The 20,654-nt window shown below is 43.3% G+C and overlaps 1 protein-coding gene across 3 annotated transcripts in view; it reads right to left on the bottom strand.

Annotated features, from left to right (window-relative positions):
• hdac4 (histone deacetylase 4) overlaps window positions 1–20,654 on the bottom strand; it is an 88,477-nt gene that overhangs the window by 54,352 nt on the left and 13,471 nt on the right. For 2 of the 3 annotated variants that reach the window (XM_018682257.2, XM_018682258.2), the window contains one exon: window positions 2,501–2,563. The exons of the other annotated variant lie outside the window; for it this stretch is intronic. In XM_018682257.2, the coding sequence (XP_018537773.1) occupies window positions 2,501–2,563 (63 nt within the window). The remainder of the gene's footprint in view (window positions 1–2,500; window positions 2,564–20,654) is intronic. 3 annotated transcript variants of the gene reach the window in all.

Raw genomic sequence — 20,654 nt, 5'->3', positions numbered from 1 at the left:
CATGCAAAAAAAGAAGAAAAACACACACACACCACGCCTGTTAATACATGTTTGTCTAGGCTGTAAATTTCACTCCGAATGTCACAGGTACAAACAGATGCTCGTACTCACATCTAAGTGTGGAAGTGACTCTGAAAGGTGCTGACTCCTGCTCCTCTTACAGAACCTCCTCCTGTGCACATTTTAGTCATCCTGATTAATATGCACCCAAATCTGTCTCCACCACTGACTCTCCCTGATCATCCTCCTCCACCTCTCTCCCTCATTTTCAAATTTCGCCTGCTTTAGTCATTCTCTCTGATTGACTCTCATTCTACTTTAGATCCCCAAATTTAAGACAAACACCGCTCCGATCGGTGACTTTAAGGTTCACCAGCGCCGACTGCAGCTGCAGTTATTCCACTACAGTCTGTGTTGAGACAGACTTCACAGCACAGGACACATACAGACACACAGGACGTGTTGCTGTTGCTCTTGGCACCCAGTTAATTAATTCTAACACGTCTTATGAATGTGTTAATCGAGTATTGTACTGTGCTTTATTCCAATAAAATGCTGTTGGTCCTTTTTTTGGCAGAGATTTCAACATTTTGTTATTATTACTACCACAACAAACTCTGAATTTTACTCGTTTGATTCAGCAGTTCAGTCCTGTGATTTGACTCGTGAGTGGCCAGACTGGGTTTTAGACTCAACACCTCACCTACAGAGCCTCTGTGGAGAAGTTTTTTTTTACAGTTTCTCGACACTTCAGAGTTATATTTGAAAGTGTGAGATGCCTTCAGCCTGCCGTGTGTCCATGGTGCCAGTCTGGGATTACATGAAGAGACGGAGGACACTGATGCAGCCCAAAGCCACAGAAGAAACTGTGCCAGCTTCTCAGAGAAGCTTAAAATAACCTACCTGTCGAAAAAGCACCTGTGTGTGGACGGAGGAGAACTGGTTTTCTGTCTCTTCACTCAAGTTAAATGCTAAAAACTATTCTTGACTTTATCTTTGAAAGCATCCTCACTTTACTTTTAGTGTCTGCACAGTCCTGTATTTCTGCAAACAAACAGAAAGGTCACCGAGTTTGAAAGCTTTTCTCTCTGTGTCCAACACTTTCTTATTTGATTTTGTGAATGTGCCGTTGTCTCCACGCAGGAGAGCGTTCACGGAAACTGCACTTAACCCACACAGGTCCCATGCAAATGAGACAGCTGTCACGGCTTAATCTGTGGCTCACTTCATTTACAGACAGAATTACAGTTCATCGTCACCAAATAAAGTTACGTTTCAGTTTTACTTCTCTCTTCACTCGCCTACACACACACTTCCTGTTTTTCTCCCTCGTTGGGATGCAAGTTGAATAAGTTGTAAATGTCAGTATCATTCATTTAATTTCAGTCCCTACTAGCAGCGCCTGGTTCCAGAGACAGATGTCAGGTTTCTCTGTCTCTACATTATGGAATATCTACATTATTCAACCCCCTCTCTAACTCTGAGCCTGTTACATGTCCTACATATGTTAATATGTGTTATGTCTACATCTGCCTGTGTGTTTATGCTTTTAAATGTGTCGCTGCTTCAGAAAATGAAACATACTATTAACAGGTTTCAGCTGCGGGTCTTGGCAACCGTACGTATGACATCACTGCTGCATCAGCATGTCCTCTCGCCACATGGGACAAACATACCGCCTGTGGGTTGATGACATGCTGACAGGGTGAGATCATCACACATTCCTGTCAACAAGAGTGCGAAGTTCCAACAAAATGTCTCGTTTCATGTGCACTTTTTACGACACACGTGCATGTGCGGCGGTCACTGAATAATACATGGCCATGTACTAAAAACAACGTGCAACGTCAGCTGGTGGAAATGATTACACGCTCAGAGGTAAATGATAAGTTTCCTCGTAAACAGACACTGACGGAGTGTGTTACTGAGCCATATATTAGCCAGCTAAGGCGGCCATGACCCCCCCCACTGGGCACTGATGTTCTGTAATCACCTGTGGTGTCGTAACCCCAAAAGACATGACTGCATCAATCACTCAACTCCAGGTGTGTAGGCGTCAGAGTCAGTGACAGCTGTCATGACCCCCCTTCCTCAGAGACTTTTACTTTTTTAACTCACTTTTTTCTGTATTGTTGTGTCTTGCTTCTTCCTGTTTTTTACTTCCTGTCTTTATCTGTTTCCGTCCTCGTTTCCTGTCACACCTGTACTCAATTGGTTAATTATCCCCAGTGTATTTAAGTCCTGGGTCTTGCGTCTTGTTGTGTTTCTGTGTTTGATTGTGGATTTTGTGTTTTTTCCTGTGCCGGAGCAGCCAGTGAGTTTCTGTGTTGGTCTGCAGTAAATGCCATGATTTGTCTGCGTTTGGGTCTTTTTCTCCTGTGTCCTTTACCCAAACGAGACGGTTTTGTCAACTCCAGATTCAGCTCCAACAATCACAATGAATCACAGCAATCACATCAACAGAGAAAACCACACACACACACACATGTAGACGTCCTACCGAAATGGTTGAGTGCAGCTGGTTTGAGGAGTTCCAGAGGCTGCTCCTTGCTGCTCAGGCCACCTGTTAGACAGGAGAAGAAGCTGAGTTACGATGTGTGTAGTAATATGAGATCTGACACACACAGAGCCAGAGGTTTTCTGAGACACGTCTCAAATTAATTCTCTTGACAACGCAGTTCTGGATTCAGTTACATAGGATTCATTTCAAGCATCTTTGCTAGTCCTCATTAGTGAGAGTATTTGCATTTGCATTAAGATGCTTATGAACTGAGGATTGCTGGAACTAAATGTACAACATGGCTGAGGAATATAAAACAAATCAAAGTCGTCAGTTACAGCGATCAGCTCGTAACATTCTTGTCTGTAGCAACAAGCGATAAAAAGATTCAGAGTCTCTTTTTTTGCCTTCAGGCTGATGTTGAGCGAGTTTGCCTTGTGATTGAAAGATGAGTCCTGTGACTCTGTTCGCCCAATGAATGACTGCCGATTTTAAGTACGAAGTACTGAGGAGTACTACTGCATATGGAATAAAAGCTGTATACAAGTAGCTTGCGGGTAAAGGGGAGTCAGGGTCATGTGGTGCTAATGGCTACAAGAATCTAAAATCTGAGGATTCTCCTGCCTTTCTGATCTGGAATTCAGAGTCTCTGCGATCGCTACACAAACTGTTTCTTCTCCCACCTGGGCTGAACTGGTTCAATCACTCAGCCTACATCAGTTTCTCCTTAAGATTGGCAGCTGGTGCGGATGGTGGGGTCAGTAATCCTGCAATTATCACCACTTTCTGGAAGCAGCACGCGGCGGGATGCATTCGGAGTTCAGTTACGAATTTGTGTTAAACTACTGCTTTCTCAAAAAGACAGCAGCACTTCTCAAACTGACAGAGTGAGTATAGTCGCGTGTGTCTCTCATGCAGACATCAGAAATCTCCATCACCAACATTCCTGAAGCAGTGAGGACAGACACGACGAAGGAAAACCCAGTATGGGGGAAAGGAAAATGTGAGAGGAGAGCATGAGACCATGTGCTATGTCACACATGAACGAGCAGCAGCACATGACATACCCACAACTACAATGAATTTTGTTTTTCTGGGTTGCTAGGTGCTATTTTCAGCCTAGGCAGACTGCTCCATGATTAATACATGACGGAGGGAGGGGCTGAATTAAATATTCATATCGTACACACAAACACATACCACATGCTTTTTCTTGAATTTAGATTTTCGGGGGCAGAGCCTGCCTCCTTTTTGTTTGTTTTTAGGAAAAGTAGATGCTAACAAACAGAACTAGACCAGAGCAGAAGAGAGGAGAGGAGAAGGGTTTTGAATGAGAGGGATGATACAGTATGTGGATGCAGTGCATGTGTCTGTGTGCAAGTCAGTAGGGTGGCAGTGGCAGATGGTAGAAAGACGACACCAGAGCTTGATGGGCGAAAGACAGGCCAAGCAATCGCACACTCAAGCACACACACAAAGGAAGAGTTGACAGCCTAAGTGAGTGTTTAGTATCTTCCCTCTGCTGCACTAATAGCCATCACCTTATTTTTCATGTTGCTCTTTGAACCCCCCACAACCCTTGGAGAGGATCTGCGTCACAGAGAACAATAGACAAAGAAATAGGCCGCGACAGACACGTTTTCTGCGTCCATGTGAATGTGTAGAGAGAGTCTAAGTGTGTGTATTGATCTGTGTGTGTGTGTGTGTGTGTGTGTGAACAGGAAACATATATCACAGAAACCTGCCAGGTTTACAGGTCGCCCAACCATGACTGAGAAGAGTATGACTTCTGACGCCCGGGGAGGAAGACAGGTCAAGCAGAACAGACAGTGATGGCAGAAGATCTCCATGGAAACCACAACAAACAAGTACGCAGAGAGAGAGACTCTCAGTGTTCCTCAGTGTTCCTTCAAATCCAGTTTATCTGTTACATTGCTGAATATGACTGGTGACGGCAAGCGAAATCTGAAAAATCTGACTGAACCTCTGCCTTCTTGAAGACTGGTACCACTCACATATAATATAATATAATATGAAGCTACCACCAGCAGTCGGCTAGCTCATGAAGACTGGAAACCCTGGCTCTGCACAAAGACAACAAAATCTGTCTGTCAGCACCTGTAAACATCACTAATTAACATGTTTTCCAGCTCTGCTCTCAATTTGGTTTCATTTGGTTAATCAGTGGATTACATCTGGACAGCTATTCTGATGACAGCGTGCATCTTCTCTAGCAAACCACTGGTCTAATTTCCCCAACCTCACTCCTCAATTACTGCCTTCCAAGGCCAGCCATAATGGACAGGGTGCCTGCATGCACAGTCCACTCTGGAGCAGACGCAGTGTGTACAGCCACACGTTCGTCTGCAAAGCACTCTCGTCTCGGCTTTAAACAAGGCACTTATCCATCCCGTCCAAAACCACGTCACCGCTGTCTCCGGGTTTGATTGAATAGTTGTCCTCTCTGCAGAACGACTATTATCTGAAGCTACGGCTGCAACAACAGATAAAGTTCAAGAGAGATGAGACAGAGAGGTTCAGCGCCTCTTACAGCTCGTTGTGTGGTCGGAGCTGGAGCTCTGCTGTAGACCGTTACAGACCGGATAAACGGAAAGAGGGTCACTTGAAATGGGAGTGGGAAATCAAACCATAACGAGAGGTATTTCTGGATGCGTTATTGTGGTGTTTTTGTATCATCTAGAACAAATGCTTGTTGGTATGTAACATCCTGCAGGGTGGAGACGAGTATAGCACAGTTACAACGTAGGCCGTGAGTCATGTGGACTCTTTGATGGATATTTTAATGCGCTGACCTGTGTGACCTGTGCTATATGCATGGCCATCAGCAACAGTTACACATACTCCTCAGTGACATGTAGGATTGTATACATGGCCAGTAAAAGTACAAATAAAAAGTACATGCACGTCTCCAGGGCTGAGCAGGAAAGCAAGTCGGTCTTTATGCATGTGTCATATCCCATTTGTAAAAGCCTAGATGCGTCGACAGACTTCCTTGTGGATAGACATACGTGATCACCACATGGAAAAGGAAGAGGGGGAGCGCCAAGTTACCGATGCCTGGCAAGAGGACAAGTTGGCTCCGAGGCTAGCAGGAAGCAGGAGTGCCTGCTTCAGTGAATACACACCCGGTGTACAGCGATGAGGAGAACCCTTCCACAATGCAAAAAAGACACACACCTTCACAAAGTGCACAAAAGGCACACAGCGTGACTGGACGCAAGCGCACCTTTCCTCCTGCTAGACTGTGGAGGTGCCAAGTCACCTTGTTCTGGGCCACCTTTACCTCCACCTGACCGGCCGCGCGCCAGCCACACCAACCTGTCTCGTCCACTACAACTCAGTCTGGTGTATTCTGAGCCCTCGATATCAGCCTCAGAGCTCCGCCACCATCCGCTCTGCCAACTATGCCATCCTGTCTGCTGAGGCTCCACCAAAATTGCCCTTCTGCTACAATCCAAACTCTGAGCCAGTGTAAGAGTGTGCCAGCCGCAACAACCTGTCACTGCCACCCGAAACCACAAGATAATCTGGTTGGGAGCCAACATATGAAGAGACTGATTCCAAAAAGAGATATCCACCATGTGACTGAAAATGTTTTAACTTTCTGCAGATCAATACGAAGATTCTGCGCTCAGTGCGCTCCGCTCCTTCCTCATGGAGATTTAAGTTTCTTCCAATTTACTCTTTTGAATTAATCTGTTTACATGATGCTAATCAGTCACAAGCAGCATATAAAAAACTGACCATAATGAGAAGTCATCCTCATCTGGTTTTAGTTGTAGAGAAGCTAATTCTTTGTGCCCTTGACCCTGCCAACAACACGAGCAGGTGCCAGACTGTAAAACATGTCAGACTGCCACAACCACGGCCAAATCTCAGCTGCACGACTTAAGGAATGTTTAACCTCGTCTGTGAAGCAAGTATAAATATGCTTTCATTGTTTAAAGCACATTTCTGAGTTCCAGCAGAGTCTCATGCAGTTACACCACCATTCAAATATTCATTTTGATAGTTCAGTCTACAAATTATGAATCAATAAATTGGTCAGAACAAATCTAATGGAGCTGAATCAAGATTATTGTTTATGTTTTAAAAAATCAGGCTGATTAACTTTGTTTAACTGAAGTTATTCGATCCTTCCAAAAAATGATCAATAATATCAAATAAAACCCAGGTTTAATCAATGTTAAATGACATAAAGAGGTCAAATTCCTGGTTTGTAATATGAATGAAATCCAGAACAGTTCAGCTGCAGGATTTGACTCATGTGTAACTTCTCACCACTGCTTCGCTGAAAACCACTTGTTGGTGTCACAGGCCACGTTTACCAGCTAGTCCACACTTCCTCTGGACATTTTGAGCCTAGGAGACAAACCACAGCCTTTGACTTTATTTTTACTGCCGGGCCTTTAAAGGTTTGAGTCTGTGTTTACATGTGTGTGTGTGTGTGTGTGCGTGTGTGTGCTGTTTTCTATTTGTGTGCGACTCAGAGACAAAGGCCGACAGTTCCGATGTTTGTAGTGTACATACCTGTTTGTGTATGAATGAAAATATAAACTATTCACTTCATTACAGACGTATAATCCACAAGAGCTCGACAATAAACAGATATTTTCAGCTTATTGAGTTTACTCATATTTCAAATGTTAATACAAGTGTTGAAATTCTTCTTCATCATTACTCCATAATATAGATATAGATAGAAAGAGAGGCCATGTGGTCGTAGAGCAGGCCAGCAACAGGAGTAAGTCCACGGGGAGACAGGAGATCCCCATGTAACCTAAGACAGATGATGTGTGTGTGTGTGTGTGTGTGTGTGACTTTTCTGTGACTGCTGAAAGGGCTTAAAGTGAACAAAAGCGAACTGAGACATCTGCATGGGAGTGGACGGGTCATCGGTTAGAGAGAAGGGCCTGTCTGTCTGTAAGAGCATTACACATGTGAATATCACATGGTAGATTACACTTTAGGTTACACAACAGGTCACAAATATTGAAAGATATACGTGTGTGTGACTACAGCGTACACATTAACATCACTCAGGCAGAGTACAGTCTCCAGGCTGCGCCTCTACAGAGAAAGGAAAACTGTTTCTGAGCACATTTAACGCTACAGCATCAAAGTTTACATTCGTGTTCGCAGAGGGGGCTCCAGAGTGTGACACATCACATCTGATCGAGCTCTGCAAAGTTCCCGTGGAGACAAATCAGCTGAACTGAAATATCCAGAGCATCTGTGTTTGTTTGTTTTGCAATCATGTCATACCCTCCAAAATGAAATGGCACTAAATGGCTTCTGAGTTTAAAATGTGCATTTTAAAGAAAGTGTGAGACACAAACACAGACTGGACATGAGAAGCTAGCTGCACCACCAGGCTGAACACCACTGGAGTTAATTATACCTTCTGTGTCTAACAGTCTGTTCTCACATGAACTGTGTTCGCCGTGCGTGTGTGTGTGTGTGTGTGTGTGTGTGTGTCGATGCCTGGAATATGGGTGTGATTCCCCACATGTCCTGTCATGTTGAATCATGTTAAGTGTGTGTTACAGCCACCAGCGTTGAGGAGCAGTGTGTGTGTGTTTGTGTGTGTGTGTGTGTCGAGGCCTGAGATTATTCTGTATGTCTCTATAGGCTGTGAGTTTACATGTAGTAAAGTAAACTAAAGTAAATTTAGTTCAGTTCCCTCGTTATTTAAAGCTGCAGGAATCCACTTATGGCCACTAGGAGGCTGAAAATCCAGACACACCGTAGTTAGCTCTTGATTAATCTTAGATATTCTGGTCTCTGGAGTTTAAAGTTAAAATGAGAGAAACACGTATACAGAGAGTATACACAGCCTCAGGTGCTGCTGACAGACCTGTGGGGTTACAGCAACACACTCCCTCCAAGAACCCAAATAAATGGCAGCAGCAATAAGGGGCTGCTGGTCATAGCTGTCAGGGTGAGAAAGAAAACACTCGTTTGCTGCTTAATGGGCCGACAATCTGACAATCTTGCCCACTGTCACTAAAAATAAAAATGAAGTGGGAGAGATCTTCTATGCTTACCACAGACAAGCATCATGGCTTTTCTTTCTTTCTCAAATTCACTGATGCCTGAAGCTAACGTCACTGCAGTTCAGCAGCTGACGGCCTCGATTTTGTTTCCAACATCTGTCTCTCCGTCCGCCAGAATGTGTCCAATCAGTAGCTGTCCCGCACTAATAAAATGCATCCAGGGGGAGGAAGAGAAAGCTTCAAAGGCATTCCTCTAGTCGATACGAGAGCCTCCACAAATCCCCAGGTTCCCTCCTATCTCCATTTTCAGTACAGATCCTCCCCTCACACCTCGCCATCACACTCCTCTATCCTCTTCCCTCTGCACTAAAGCAGTGCAGCACATCTCTAAGGAGAACTGATTTTAGAGACACTTTGTTCCTGTTAAAGCCTTTTTTTAAAAAATGGGATATTATGGAAGGAAAGGGTTAAGACTTATTGGACTTATGCCAGAATAATGTTAATCAGTTTATAATAAAACAGCTAGATTATATAGATCTGTTTTGGTAAAGTTTAAATAAGAAAGAAAGGAAGTCAGAAAAAAGACAACACGACAATGAGCCAAAATTAGCTCATGGCAAGTGACAGCAGGTAAAAACATCTCGACTTATCAAAGTAAGCAGATGCAGCCAGATGCAAACTGGTCTCTGGTGTCACAGTCCTGCGCTCTGCTCGCCTGCCGTCCACCCCGCCCACCTCCCAGAGTCCGCCACAGATCATAAATGCATCATGAACATTATCCAGTCAGCAATTACATTTGCCACCACAATGTAACTGGGAAAACATTTCTAAAGGACAGAGCTGCCTTCAGAATGTTTTCTTTGTGGCTTCACCACATAAATCTGAGGAGTTTAAGTTAGCTAGCTTAATCAGCTAGTTAGTGGGATCTCTACTAAATAATAAGCTGTTAATTATGTGAGTAACATCATGAGCAACAACAGTAAAGAATGAGCCTAATTCGTTGGGGTCCAGTGTTAGGAAAACGAGGCCATGTGTCAGGAACTGCTCATACATTCCTTGAAGGAGGAATAACAGGTGCAGCACCAAGACCAAGTGGGTCAGCAGAAATAATCCAAACACACCGGCTTTACAGCACACAAGAAAGAAATCCCACAGAAGTGGGCGTAGGTGTCTGTCGGCAATTTCAAATTATCGACCACGAAGCAGTTTCGTAAGCTGGGAGTGGAAGAGGAAGGTAGAGGAGGAGGAGGAGGAGGAGGAGGAATAAGGTGGAAATGGAAAAGTAAAGAGGTAATAAAGAAGATGTGAATAATAGAGATGGCTAAAGTGGAAGAGCAGAGGGAGTTAATATCACACTGAAAGGTAGCACAGACTATAAAACAAAGAGCCACATTTAAAAAGATGAATATGAAGCAGAACATTTTTTATACAATAAGCCAGTACATTCCAGGTAATTAGGAAGGAATTTCTTACATGTGGCTCTCTCTGACGTCAATCCTGTACCTTCCCAGAGTTTGCTTTCTCTTCCCCAGCGCTGTGAATGTTTAGTGTTAGGCTGCTTTTGGCAAAGCTCCTGGACTTGGGTGCTAGGAGGGGTTTACGTGAAGGGGGGGGGAGAAGGGTGGGGTTTCTCTGCTTGTTTAAAAAGCAAGCAAGGATGAGCACGGTAACCTCAGTTCAAGTATTTGAACTCTCCTGCGCTTCTGCACTGTTTATGTGTGTGTTGGCGTCGGCCAAGTCAGTGGAGCTGAGAGGTTTAAAATGCAGTATTTAGAGCAGCAGCTCCGGACAGGGTGGAGGCGATGATGTCCATTTTACGCTGTGAAAACTTTCACGACAAAAAGGTAAAGGAATAAAGGTATTCATGTTTCAGCTAGTGTTTCTGCACTGTGAAAAAAATGTGGAACGACCTGACGCTCTTACTTAAATACACACATTAACCATACATTAATCTGATGACAGCAGAGCATCAATAAGATAAAACAGTCTCTGCAGCCATCTGCTTTGTGCTGCGATCTGTGCGGCTGCTGAAACTGAGACAATTGCTTAAAAGCAGTCAATTTGGAAACAGAGGTGTGTGTGTGTGTGTGTGTGTGTGTGTGTGTGGTTTAGGCCTACGTTCACCAGCACGTCACATAAACCAGACCAGGGGATTATCTGTAATAATACTGACTCACTCAGGTTTTAGCAGGAGTTTACCGTGGGATTACCGAGCAATCTGATGCTCAGTGGATTGTGCTGTCGTTATGATGATGATTATTATTATTATTATTATCTATCACATGCAGCATCTGGAAAGAGTCACACAGACTGGTTCAAATATTTGCAGCCATAATCAGACATAACTGCAGTATTTTTATTTGATACTAAACGATATTCTGTCAGTTGATCTGACTTAAAATGGCTTAATAACCTTTGACAAATCCATTCAAATTGTTACATGTGCTGAATGTATTTTGACCGTTATAAAAGACACCAATAAGTCTTTCCCTGATAACCAGGACGTTCTTGTATCCATCCTCTCTCTCTACCAAATGTCTATGGGAACATGCCAACTGTGGGGATACTTGCTTTGGGCTTAGTTTATTTGTTTTTCCCCCTCTCTACGTGCTCGGCGCAGGTTCGCCTGAGCTCCTTCGCTGAGCCTTGTGTGTGGATTCATAGTTCCCATGCCATCTGATGTCAACAAGCTCCTTCAGCAGCACTAATCCACTCCTGAAACTCTCCCTAAATCAGTCAGCAGAGGCAGCGAACGAGAGGCCGGCCGAGTTTCGCACAAGTAAAACTCAAGAAAACCACTTCAGACAGAAAATATTAACACAGTCGTCACCTGACTGATCAGACTGAAGGAAAGCTGAATGAAGCAAAAACTGTCAGAGCCAAAAAAAGACAAACAACCAGAAGAGATAATGCCTGAAAATGTGTTACTGTGCAAATGTAGATTTTATCCCAGCTTTAATCCGGTCATATAAACTAAGAATATTGCTGCTAATTTACAGTTTTTATGCATCATATTTAAACAGCTCAGCAACATTTTAAACAGTCGTTTTGAGCATGTAAATCATTTAAACTATAAACAGACTCAGGGAGTCGGTTGTAAATGATAAGACGTTCAGCTCAAACCTGATCGCTTCCTGTCCGATCTTTTTCCTGTTTAGACAACTTAACTAGGCGAAGCTTCAAGGTCAATCTCTTCACTCCTCTCCACTAGTAAGCGGTCCATTAGCCAGCTCATCTTTCCTTAAAACTGCCGGGGATATTCGGGGAGGTGGTGCTGGGGAGGGCTGGGCTGAGATGACAGACTGTCAACATGGGCCTCTGACAAGGCAGAGCACTGCCATTACTTTCATGTGAGAAGATGGGTTAATTATAAGATTTGGTTTCTAATATGGAGCCTTTCAGAGGAAGTGCAGAGCTTATAACCGGTAATTAGACATAAATCGTTTGACTGAAGCAAATGCAGGGATGTGGAGGAGGGGGTGGGGCTGAGTAAGATCAGGCTTTGTCTGTGGTGAGGGGAGGAAGATGTCATCCCCTGGAAACACTGTGTATTTTGAAATGTATTTCAGTGTTGTATTTTGACTATTGATTGGTAACATATACAGTATTACACACTATTAAATGATATAAGAATTCCAGAGAGAAAGAATTCACTCGCATCGTTTCCATTCCTGCAGTATCCAAATGTTCAGCTCTCTCAGTGTCTCTGTCGCATTAGTGCTCGGGGGCACGTTTACTGCTACAATAACAACAGCAGTGAACTCTCTTGGTACGACCGGAGCTTCACCATCATAAACTCCATTAGCAGAGCACAGTGTTTGGACACAACAGCACAGTCCTTGTTGATATAAGACTAATCTGTCTTGATTTACAAGAAAGGCTAAGACTTAAAAACAGCTGGTGTCAGACCTGTAGCACCGTCTGTTGCTACCTCTGCAGCCTTTATGTCCCTGACATGCAAGCATGTGCTTGTTCAAGTAGAAAGGCTTCATGCTAATGGCATGACCTCTGACCTCTGACTTTTCCTCACATGCCACCATGAAGTTGACATTTGTGGTTTTGAGTGAAATGTTTCAACAACTATTTGATGGATTGCTGCAAAATTTATCACAGATATTCATGTCCGATGATGACTGGGGCTTTGTGATATGACAAATATCTCATATCTCACTCTTAGTCTTGTTATTAACCTATCAATAACCATGCTAACAGTCTCAGCTACGCTGGGCGACACGCTGCGAGTTTAATTGTTGCTCACACATGATGCAAAAATTCAAATCCATTACAGCGTAGAACAAACAGCCAAATCTATTACGCCTCATCTTACCAACTGCTGCCTGTCCAGGTGGTACACCAATTATAAAGCCCACTACTGGGAGACACTTCTGCAGGAATGAAATGCAGCATTTAAAAAAAGGCAATCTAATTGGTTGTGTCCAATGTTTCATAGTGTTCACATGCCGGCCTTATGAAACACCGGTGAGAACTCTGCTGAGAGCCTCGCTGAGCAGCCGAGCTCGCTGCAGATTTCGAGTGGCTGAGATGACAGTAAGATGACACACAGGCAATGAAATGTCAGGATGTGAGTCATACTAATGAAGCAGCGACTGAATAAAGGTAGAATGAACCCCTCTGGAACATTCTCAGACTAACTAATGTATTAACAGTGTGACTAAACACGCTACAATTACAGCCTTTGACTGCCAGATCTTTAAAAGCGCCATTTCATGAAGTGTCAGCCATGACAGCTCCGCTATTCACATGAAGAGGGAAAAAATCAAAGGGCCTGTGACTGTGCTTGCCCCTGGACAACTATATAAGGAGTATATCCACATGCACTGACAGACACACACTGATCAACCCACCCACACACACAGAGTCATTCACTGCCTATGATTGGCTCAGACCCTACACCAGTTTTCTCCCTCTAATTACAATTAAAATAGTCACGCTTGTTTTCATGCAGCATAAGCACACTAGAGCTGAGAATGGCTCGCTTGTTTATTGTGGTTGTGATGACAAAAGGGCCTCCAATAAACGGGGGCCTATGTCCAGCCTGACCTGCGCCGGTCGAGATAAAAGCTCGTCTCTTTCTCTGGCCACAATATCAGCAATCAACCCACTTCTAGGATTCATACACACTGCAGACCTGCATCTGCAACCTCAGTGACATGAGACCCAAACCCATGGCTTCTTCAATGAGCTGTCCTCATCTGACTCTGGATATCAAAGCAACAAATGACCTCTTCCCTTCTAATGAAAGAGGCTCTGCTGTTATTAATGTTTTTAATGTCTCTCTGGTTCTATAATGTTTAAAGTGGTCACCATCTTAGATTCAGAATCTCAGAATCAGTAGGAAAGTACAGCTGAGACTGATGGTGAGTCAGTTTTGGAGGTATTTGGTTATGAACTGATATTTTGACCTGAGTTTGTACCAGATTTCATCGCAGTCCATCCGTTAGTTTGGAGATATTTTCACTCAACCTGCAGATGGTGGTAGCTGAAATGTCAGGGGACCACCAAAGTCATGATGATATGTCATCTGGGAACCATAAATGTCGTTATCTTTGCATCGTCTGTTTACTTGCACCCACCCTGCTGGCAGTAATCCCACCGACTGACCGTGCACCCACAAAAACGGCAACAACACTGTGTATTAACGGCACATTAACTGAAATTACATGAACCGCCAAGGTCAGGGCGATTACACCATTCAGGCACTGTAATCTGTGACTGCTTTTAGATCACTGTCAGCCTTATTACAGGGTCTTGACTTCATTGGTTAAATGCAACAGGCTGCCTTGATCCTCTGTCGATGTAATAGCTGCACCGTAATATCACTGGACGCACCGAGGAATGACAGGGAGCTCAAAGCGATGTTGGAAAAACAAAACAACATATGTTATTAAATTATCCAGGGTGGTCAAAAACTTCCTGAGTACTGAATTAGAACCAACTCAGCTCAGCTTTAATGCAAGTACAACACAATTAAACGCTGTCAGTGACAGAGAACTCCCATTAAAAATGTTAAAGTAAATCTCACTGCTGGGTTTTTACTCTGATGTGGTTTTGTTTCCTGGAGTTTTGGCATGAGTGCTGCTCTGTGTCTGGTGCAGACAAAAGGGGGATGGAGGCCCCATTAGATCCGTGCTTACAACAAAATACCCTCTGTTCTGTAAATGAATGTGTGAGTACATTTGCAAGAGAGGGAAACACTGGAGGAGGACGCACAACTTGTATCTATTAATAGTGTCTATAAATAGATCAGAAACAACCATCGCTCTTCTCTGCTGCTAATAATCCTTAATGACCCCGGCATCACCTTTCCCCTGTAAAACTTCACATCTCTTTATTAGTGATTGTTTCAAAGTAAAGTGAACTAGTCTGGCATCATCATTATGATGATAAATGAACGCAGCCAACTTGACATTTAGTGTTCAGCCGACTGTGTGGACGCTGCAGCCATTCTATTTTTAAAATTATTATTGTGATCTGTTGCAAACCACTTCCTCTGGATCGCATTGTTAAAAAGACACCAGACTGCAGGGAACTACATCTACTCGGTTATAAACATTTTCTGGGGGAGGACAGATTGTCACACCCACACTCTGAATGCTTCCTACACTCATGGAACGTAGGTATGTTGAAGTACAACTTCCCATGAAATAAAATTTGAATATATGACACCTTGACAGAGGCTGACGTTTTGGCTGTTGTATTAATAACTGACAGAGAAGGTCAAAAGTCAAATTTAGTGTTTCTTTAATAGTCGACGATGGAGCTTAGATAAAATGTTACTCTGCTGATTCTTCATATGAACACGTATCCTCCATTCAACCCTCAGTGTCCAAGTGTCATCTTCTGCACCCAGTGTGCTTGCTGCAAACTATCTAATTGTTCGGTCCACACACTGCTCTGAGAGTGCATCTTTGTCGGGTCAAATAAACATTCCCACAGAGGGAGCAGTGTTTGCGTGTATTACATGATGTGTCAGCATCTTCCGTTGCATTTCCATGCGAGTGAAACGCTTGCTGTGTGGCTTGTCATTGCACGGATGCTCATTAGAGAGTTAGCTTCCAGTGTAATCGTGTGAGAATGACAGTGAGACAGTGAGTCTGATAGACGCCGACACAAAGACACAATCAGAGTCAGGGTGACACAGAGGAGATGGTTTAGCACGGGCTAACCGTCGAGAGAAACGTGTAGTTTACAACCATCCACTAAATTCTAAATTTACCCTGAAGATTCCCAAAGTTTAGACATTTTACTACATCAATGCCCAGTGTCCGTCTGTCTATACAACCTGTTCTCTATGCTAAGCTCAACTATAACTAACCTTTTCGACCAGCTTTGGTGATAAACTTACAAAACAACAGGTCACAGTGAGCAGTATTTTTTCTTCAGTAATCACACCAGCTCATTAATCTATCCAAGAGCAAATCGGCAGCATACCCTCGCTGTTTCATTCATCTACCAGGCCGCTGCTTCTGAAAGCTGAAGAAATGAGCTTGCTATGTCATGCTAATGGATGAAAGAGAGGTCTGGTAAATTACAAATGTGGGAGGACGACAAACCTTGGTTTCATGCAATTTGACTGATGACGAGCGCGGCTGAACTCAGTGATCTTGCAGAGTTTTTTTTACAGCAGGGTTCCTGGGTACACCTTTGTAAATTCTTTGTGTAGGCCACTGGAAACACTGATACATATTCTTATGAGTTTATGTCTACAGTTTAGATCTAGTCTGATAGCTATGAAATACCAGAGTCACTGTGGTTACTAACAGAGAGTCTGCTTACAAAAAAGGCTTTCATCTTTTGACTTGTGTAAAAGTTCAGAGGTGTTTCCAGTTCACTCTACGAAGCTAAATATATCTGAAACATAAACTTGACATTTTGCAAATCAACCAGTTTGTCACTCCATATTCAAAATAGCAAGCATGTTTAGTCAAAACAGTAAACCTGTCCCTGTGGCTCCATGCAGTGTAGGTCACAGTTAGCATGTAGCATCTTAACTTCACGACTGAATTGAAGTTGTGTTGCACCATGGCTGGTTTTCGACCATTTTAATGCCATGAAGTAGATAAGAGGCGATCTTCTCTTGGATCTGTTATTTATTTAAGGGATGTTTTCAGATTTAAACACATTCACACATGAAAGCTGCCAAGCACAACCACAGGAGTCTACAGTTGGCAGCTGAGTAGCTCCAGTGGTGCAATAGGAGTTCAAACTCCTTGCTGAGTAGAAGGCTCTGAGTGAGGAACATAATATGTTCACTTAAACAACCCTGATTTCCCCCAGCTGAATCAGAGTTATGAAGCCAGAAAACTCCTCCACCTCACTGGATTTTCAACGGTTTACTGGACACCTGCTGGGAAAGATTACAGGGTGGACAGTTCAGGACTGTTCTGCTTTAGTAAGGATCCCTCTTGGAATGGACGACTTTGCTTAGTGACAGCAACAGATGCATCACACCCATGGCTAATTAAGAGATTAATTAAGTATAAACCTTTTGAAGCATGCACAAACTGGCTGAGTATTAAAACTGGGATGGACACAGCTCAGGTGTTGAGAAAACTGACCTAAAGAACCACATGAACCAGCACTGTATGAGCCTACCAAAATGCCAAGATAGCAGTCAGCTACTCTCCGTTCACACACACCCTCAGGATGATTTCAGTTATTTAACTGACCTGGTTGCATGTCCCGATCTGATCTGTGGTAACACATGCAACTTGTTGTGCTCCAGTGTACAAAACTGGAAACTATACTTCTGATATTTCTCTCATATACAATGAACTACAAAGCAAAGTTAAAATGATTAAAGGGAGCATCTGTTATTGTCCAACATCTAAAACATATTTTCCTGTGTGAACTAAACGTGTTTCTACAGGTATCTATGGCTTCACATGTGACTGCTCTCACAGTTCAAGGACTCAAGTCTGCAGTTGTAGTTCCTCAGACTTTACTCCTGAACGACAGAATTCAGCTACAGAAGTAAACAGGTAAAATGAGTTTCAGTTCTCTGTGTGAGTGATTCAAACTCTTACTACAGTAAATCAGTCAAAGTGAGTCAGTGTGAAAGGTGTACAACTGATCCTGTGTTCCAGGAAGTAGGTTTAGTGAAAAATAAACTGAGTTTCTTTTTCCACGAACATGGATCACTCCAACTCGTCAGTTTATTTGGTAACTTACTCTGAAGCTAACCTCCTCCTCTCCTGCTGAACCTGGAGGAGCTGTCTTTGCCGCTTCTTTTCGTCATTCAGTCATTCAGAAGTTTATGTTGGGAGACGATCAGAATCCCAGTTGGATATTAGCTTGTTATCCATGGCCTTTCTTTACTAACTCTAATGCTTTTATGATCAGTCATCAGTTTATGCCTCTGCTAACCAGTCAAGTAGCACTTCACATCCATGTCTGTCCAAACAATTAATGTATGAATTCTTGACTTCTGATCTAAAACATTGATGACATTTTAATCAGTTCATCCTTGAGTCTAGACAGATGTTTGTGCAGACTCTGACCTGTTGCTCTGAAACAGAAAACTCTGCGTTTCCAGTCCTGGGGTTAGTCAGAGTTTGTTAAACCTGCTTCTTTGTTTTGAAACAACTTTCCTGAAGAGCAAGACCTGCATCTTTAAATCATCACACCGGCTCTATGAGCACACATCTGCAGGGGATGCCACTAACCGTGAAGCTCAATGGGGCATTTCATGCATTTTTAGTACACCACGGCACACAGCGGAGTTTGAAAGCCTCTGTTTCAGGGCTTATCCTCGGATTAGTGCCTGGAAAAGTTCATTCTGCCCTGGGAGACCCAGGGTGCACTGAGCCCTTCCTAACAGGGATTGTGTAACTGCTGGGAACTTTTGATTTTGTTTTGTTCATAGAAGCAGGAGGATTACATCCTCAGGGACCCACCTGACCCGCCTCCCTCTCCTCCGCTGTCCCCCGTTGAACCCAGTACAGTAGATTGCACCTTCCAGCCAGATGGGAAATACAGCAGGGCAGGGATTCTCTAGCCTTACCATACCAGGGCTGTTTGCTGCACAGAGGTCTCATACATGGTGTGACCTCTTGCATTTCATTCATACTAGAAGCTTAGCAGCAGATGTGAATCCTTAAGGGTTAATCTTAAAGGTCTTGGATGTTCTTAATCTCTATATACATTACAGACTGGACATCTGGGCTGCTCTGACTTCTGTGCAATCTCTATTAATAATCACTGGCTGTATCTGCATATAGTGTTGGCTGTAGCTGAATACGTGTCTCAGGCCTTGATTCTAACTACAACCATACCACTGCTAGAAAACCAACTGAGTAATTACATGTTTTTGGTAAGTGGCATGTATGAAGCGTAGAGACGGTCCTCGATCCTGGGGCACGCCAGACACAGTAAACGAGAAAACAGGTAGACACAAATGGAAAGTGGTCAGAGTAAGTTAAGAACCAACGCTGTATTTCCTAATTTAGTGACCAAATCAGCTGTGAAATCACTGCAGGATTAATAGTAAAAGAACAAAAAAGACGACTGGTGGATCTTAGTTTATTTGAAAGAACAGTGCACAGCAGTTTGAGCACAAAACCATAATTCAATTCTGCACTTCCGGCAGAAGCAAGGCTTTGAATGCTTAATAAATTCTTCCAAAGGCTAAATTGCATACTTGTTTCATGTGGCAATGAGATTACTTGAATGGAATATTCTGGAAAACTGTGGAGAGAATGACAATAATGAGGCAGTAATCTTATTTCTCCACCGCAGCTTCCATTGTTCTCTTAAAAAGGCTTCTGTTTAGTCTGGTTCAGCTCTCATTCCCATCCATCTTTCCATTGAGGAAAATTCTGCAGAGCCAAGGATAAATGAGAACAATAACAGTTCTGCAGCACTCAAATGCATCAAATACAGATAGGAGAGTGCTATTGTGTCCCTCTGGCTCTTTGGACAATGGACAAACTAGATAGCAATGGCGACTGTGAGCGCATGCTAGCAAGTGCACAGATCAAATGAATGGCATCACTCTCTGTAGAACTTCTTGAATAACTTCCTCTGAATAAGCTCCTGGACTCAACTTAATTTTGCCTCTTGCCTCAGTTGACTTCAGTCGTCTTTAGAGAACTTTCTAAACGTTCAGACTAAAACATATCAATTAACATCCCGAGCCTTTTCCTTTTGACGGCGGCCTCTGTAAATGAGGAATCATCAGCGCGGGCCACCAAGGGTTAAGCTCCCTTTTTGAAGATTATGCGTCACTTTCTAGTGGCCTGGCCCAGGACTAGCCACTCTCCACTAATCCACAACTGCAGGCTTTTGATAGCTCCCACTGTGAGTCCTTATTACAGTTACTGATTAAAACTGAGAGACAGAGAGAAAAAAAACACAGATACGAAAATTAGAGCGACAGAAAAGAAGGAAGGGCAAGCAAGAGAATTAAAAATGACTCCTATATGAAAAGCTGGAGGCTAAATTACACAGCAGCTGACTTTGATTACTACTAAATCTAATTTTTAAAGCAAAATTATAACATTTATATGTGCAAAAACACACCAGTGACATGCTCCATAGCAGTGGGTGGCGGTCATGACACTTCATAGTCTGCGAGCCACCATAAAACATAAAAAGAACAAAAAGGAGGGTGACCACAACAAACACGTCGGGGGGAATGGAAGAGCCATCACCGACCAGAGCGTTGAGCAGAAGAAAAGATTAAGATCTGCAGGTTGGCAGAGCCAAAAAACGAAAGTGACAAAGACCAGAATAACCAAGAGTCCAATAATAACATGACGGAAAGAGGCGAGGCGACAGCTGGGCTCAGCGGCTGGTTTCTACTCTGCACTGGTTACTCTGAGGCAGTGTTGGTGTGGGAAGTACATTTTTCTGTCATTGCTGTTTGTAGCTGTGGATGTAATGTTACAGTTTCATGCAGCAGAGGTCATCAGGTTGCTGCTGACGTGACACAGGTGGACAGCATGATTGCTGGTTTGTATTGAGATGATGATTTTGTGTTTGTTACCTCAGCGGTTGAGGCTATGTTTCCAGTACATGAGCTGTTACTAAGCTAACACACTCGGACTCAGGATGACAGAATTACCACTCAGACGCTGCAGAGGCTGCTGCTGCTGCTTAGCAAAAGTTAACTTGAC

This window comes from Lates calcarifer, linkage group LG1, assembly GCF_001640805.2.
Source record: "Lates calcarifer isolate ASB-BC8 linkage group LG1, TLL_Latcal_v3, whole genome shotgun sequence".
Lineage (NCBI taxonomy): Eukaryota > Metazoa > Chordata > Actinopteri > Centropomidae > Lates > Lates calcarifer.
This window is presented reverse-complemented; position numbering and strand designations above follow the sequence as displayed.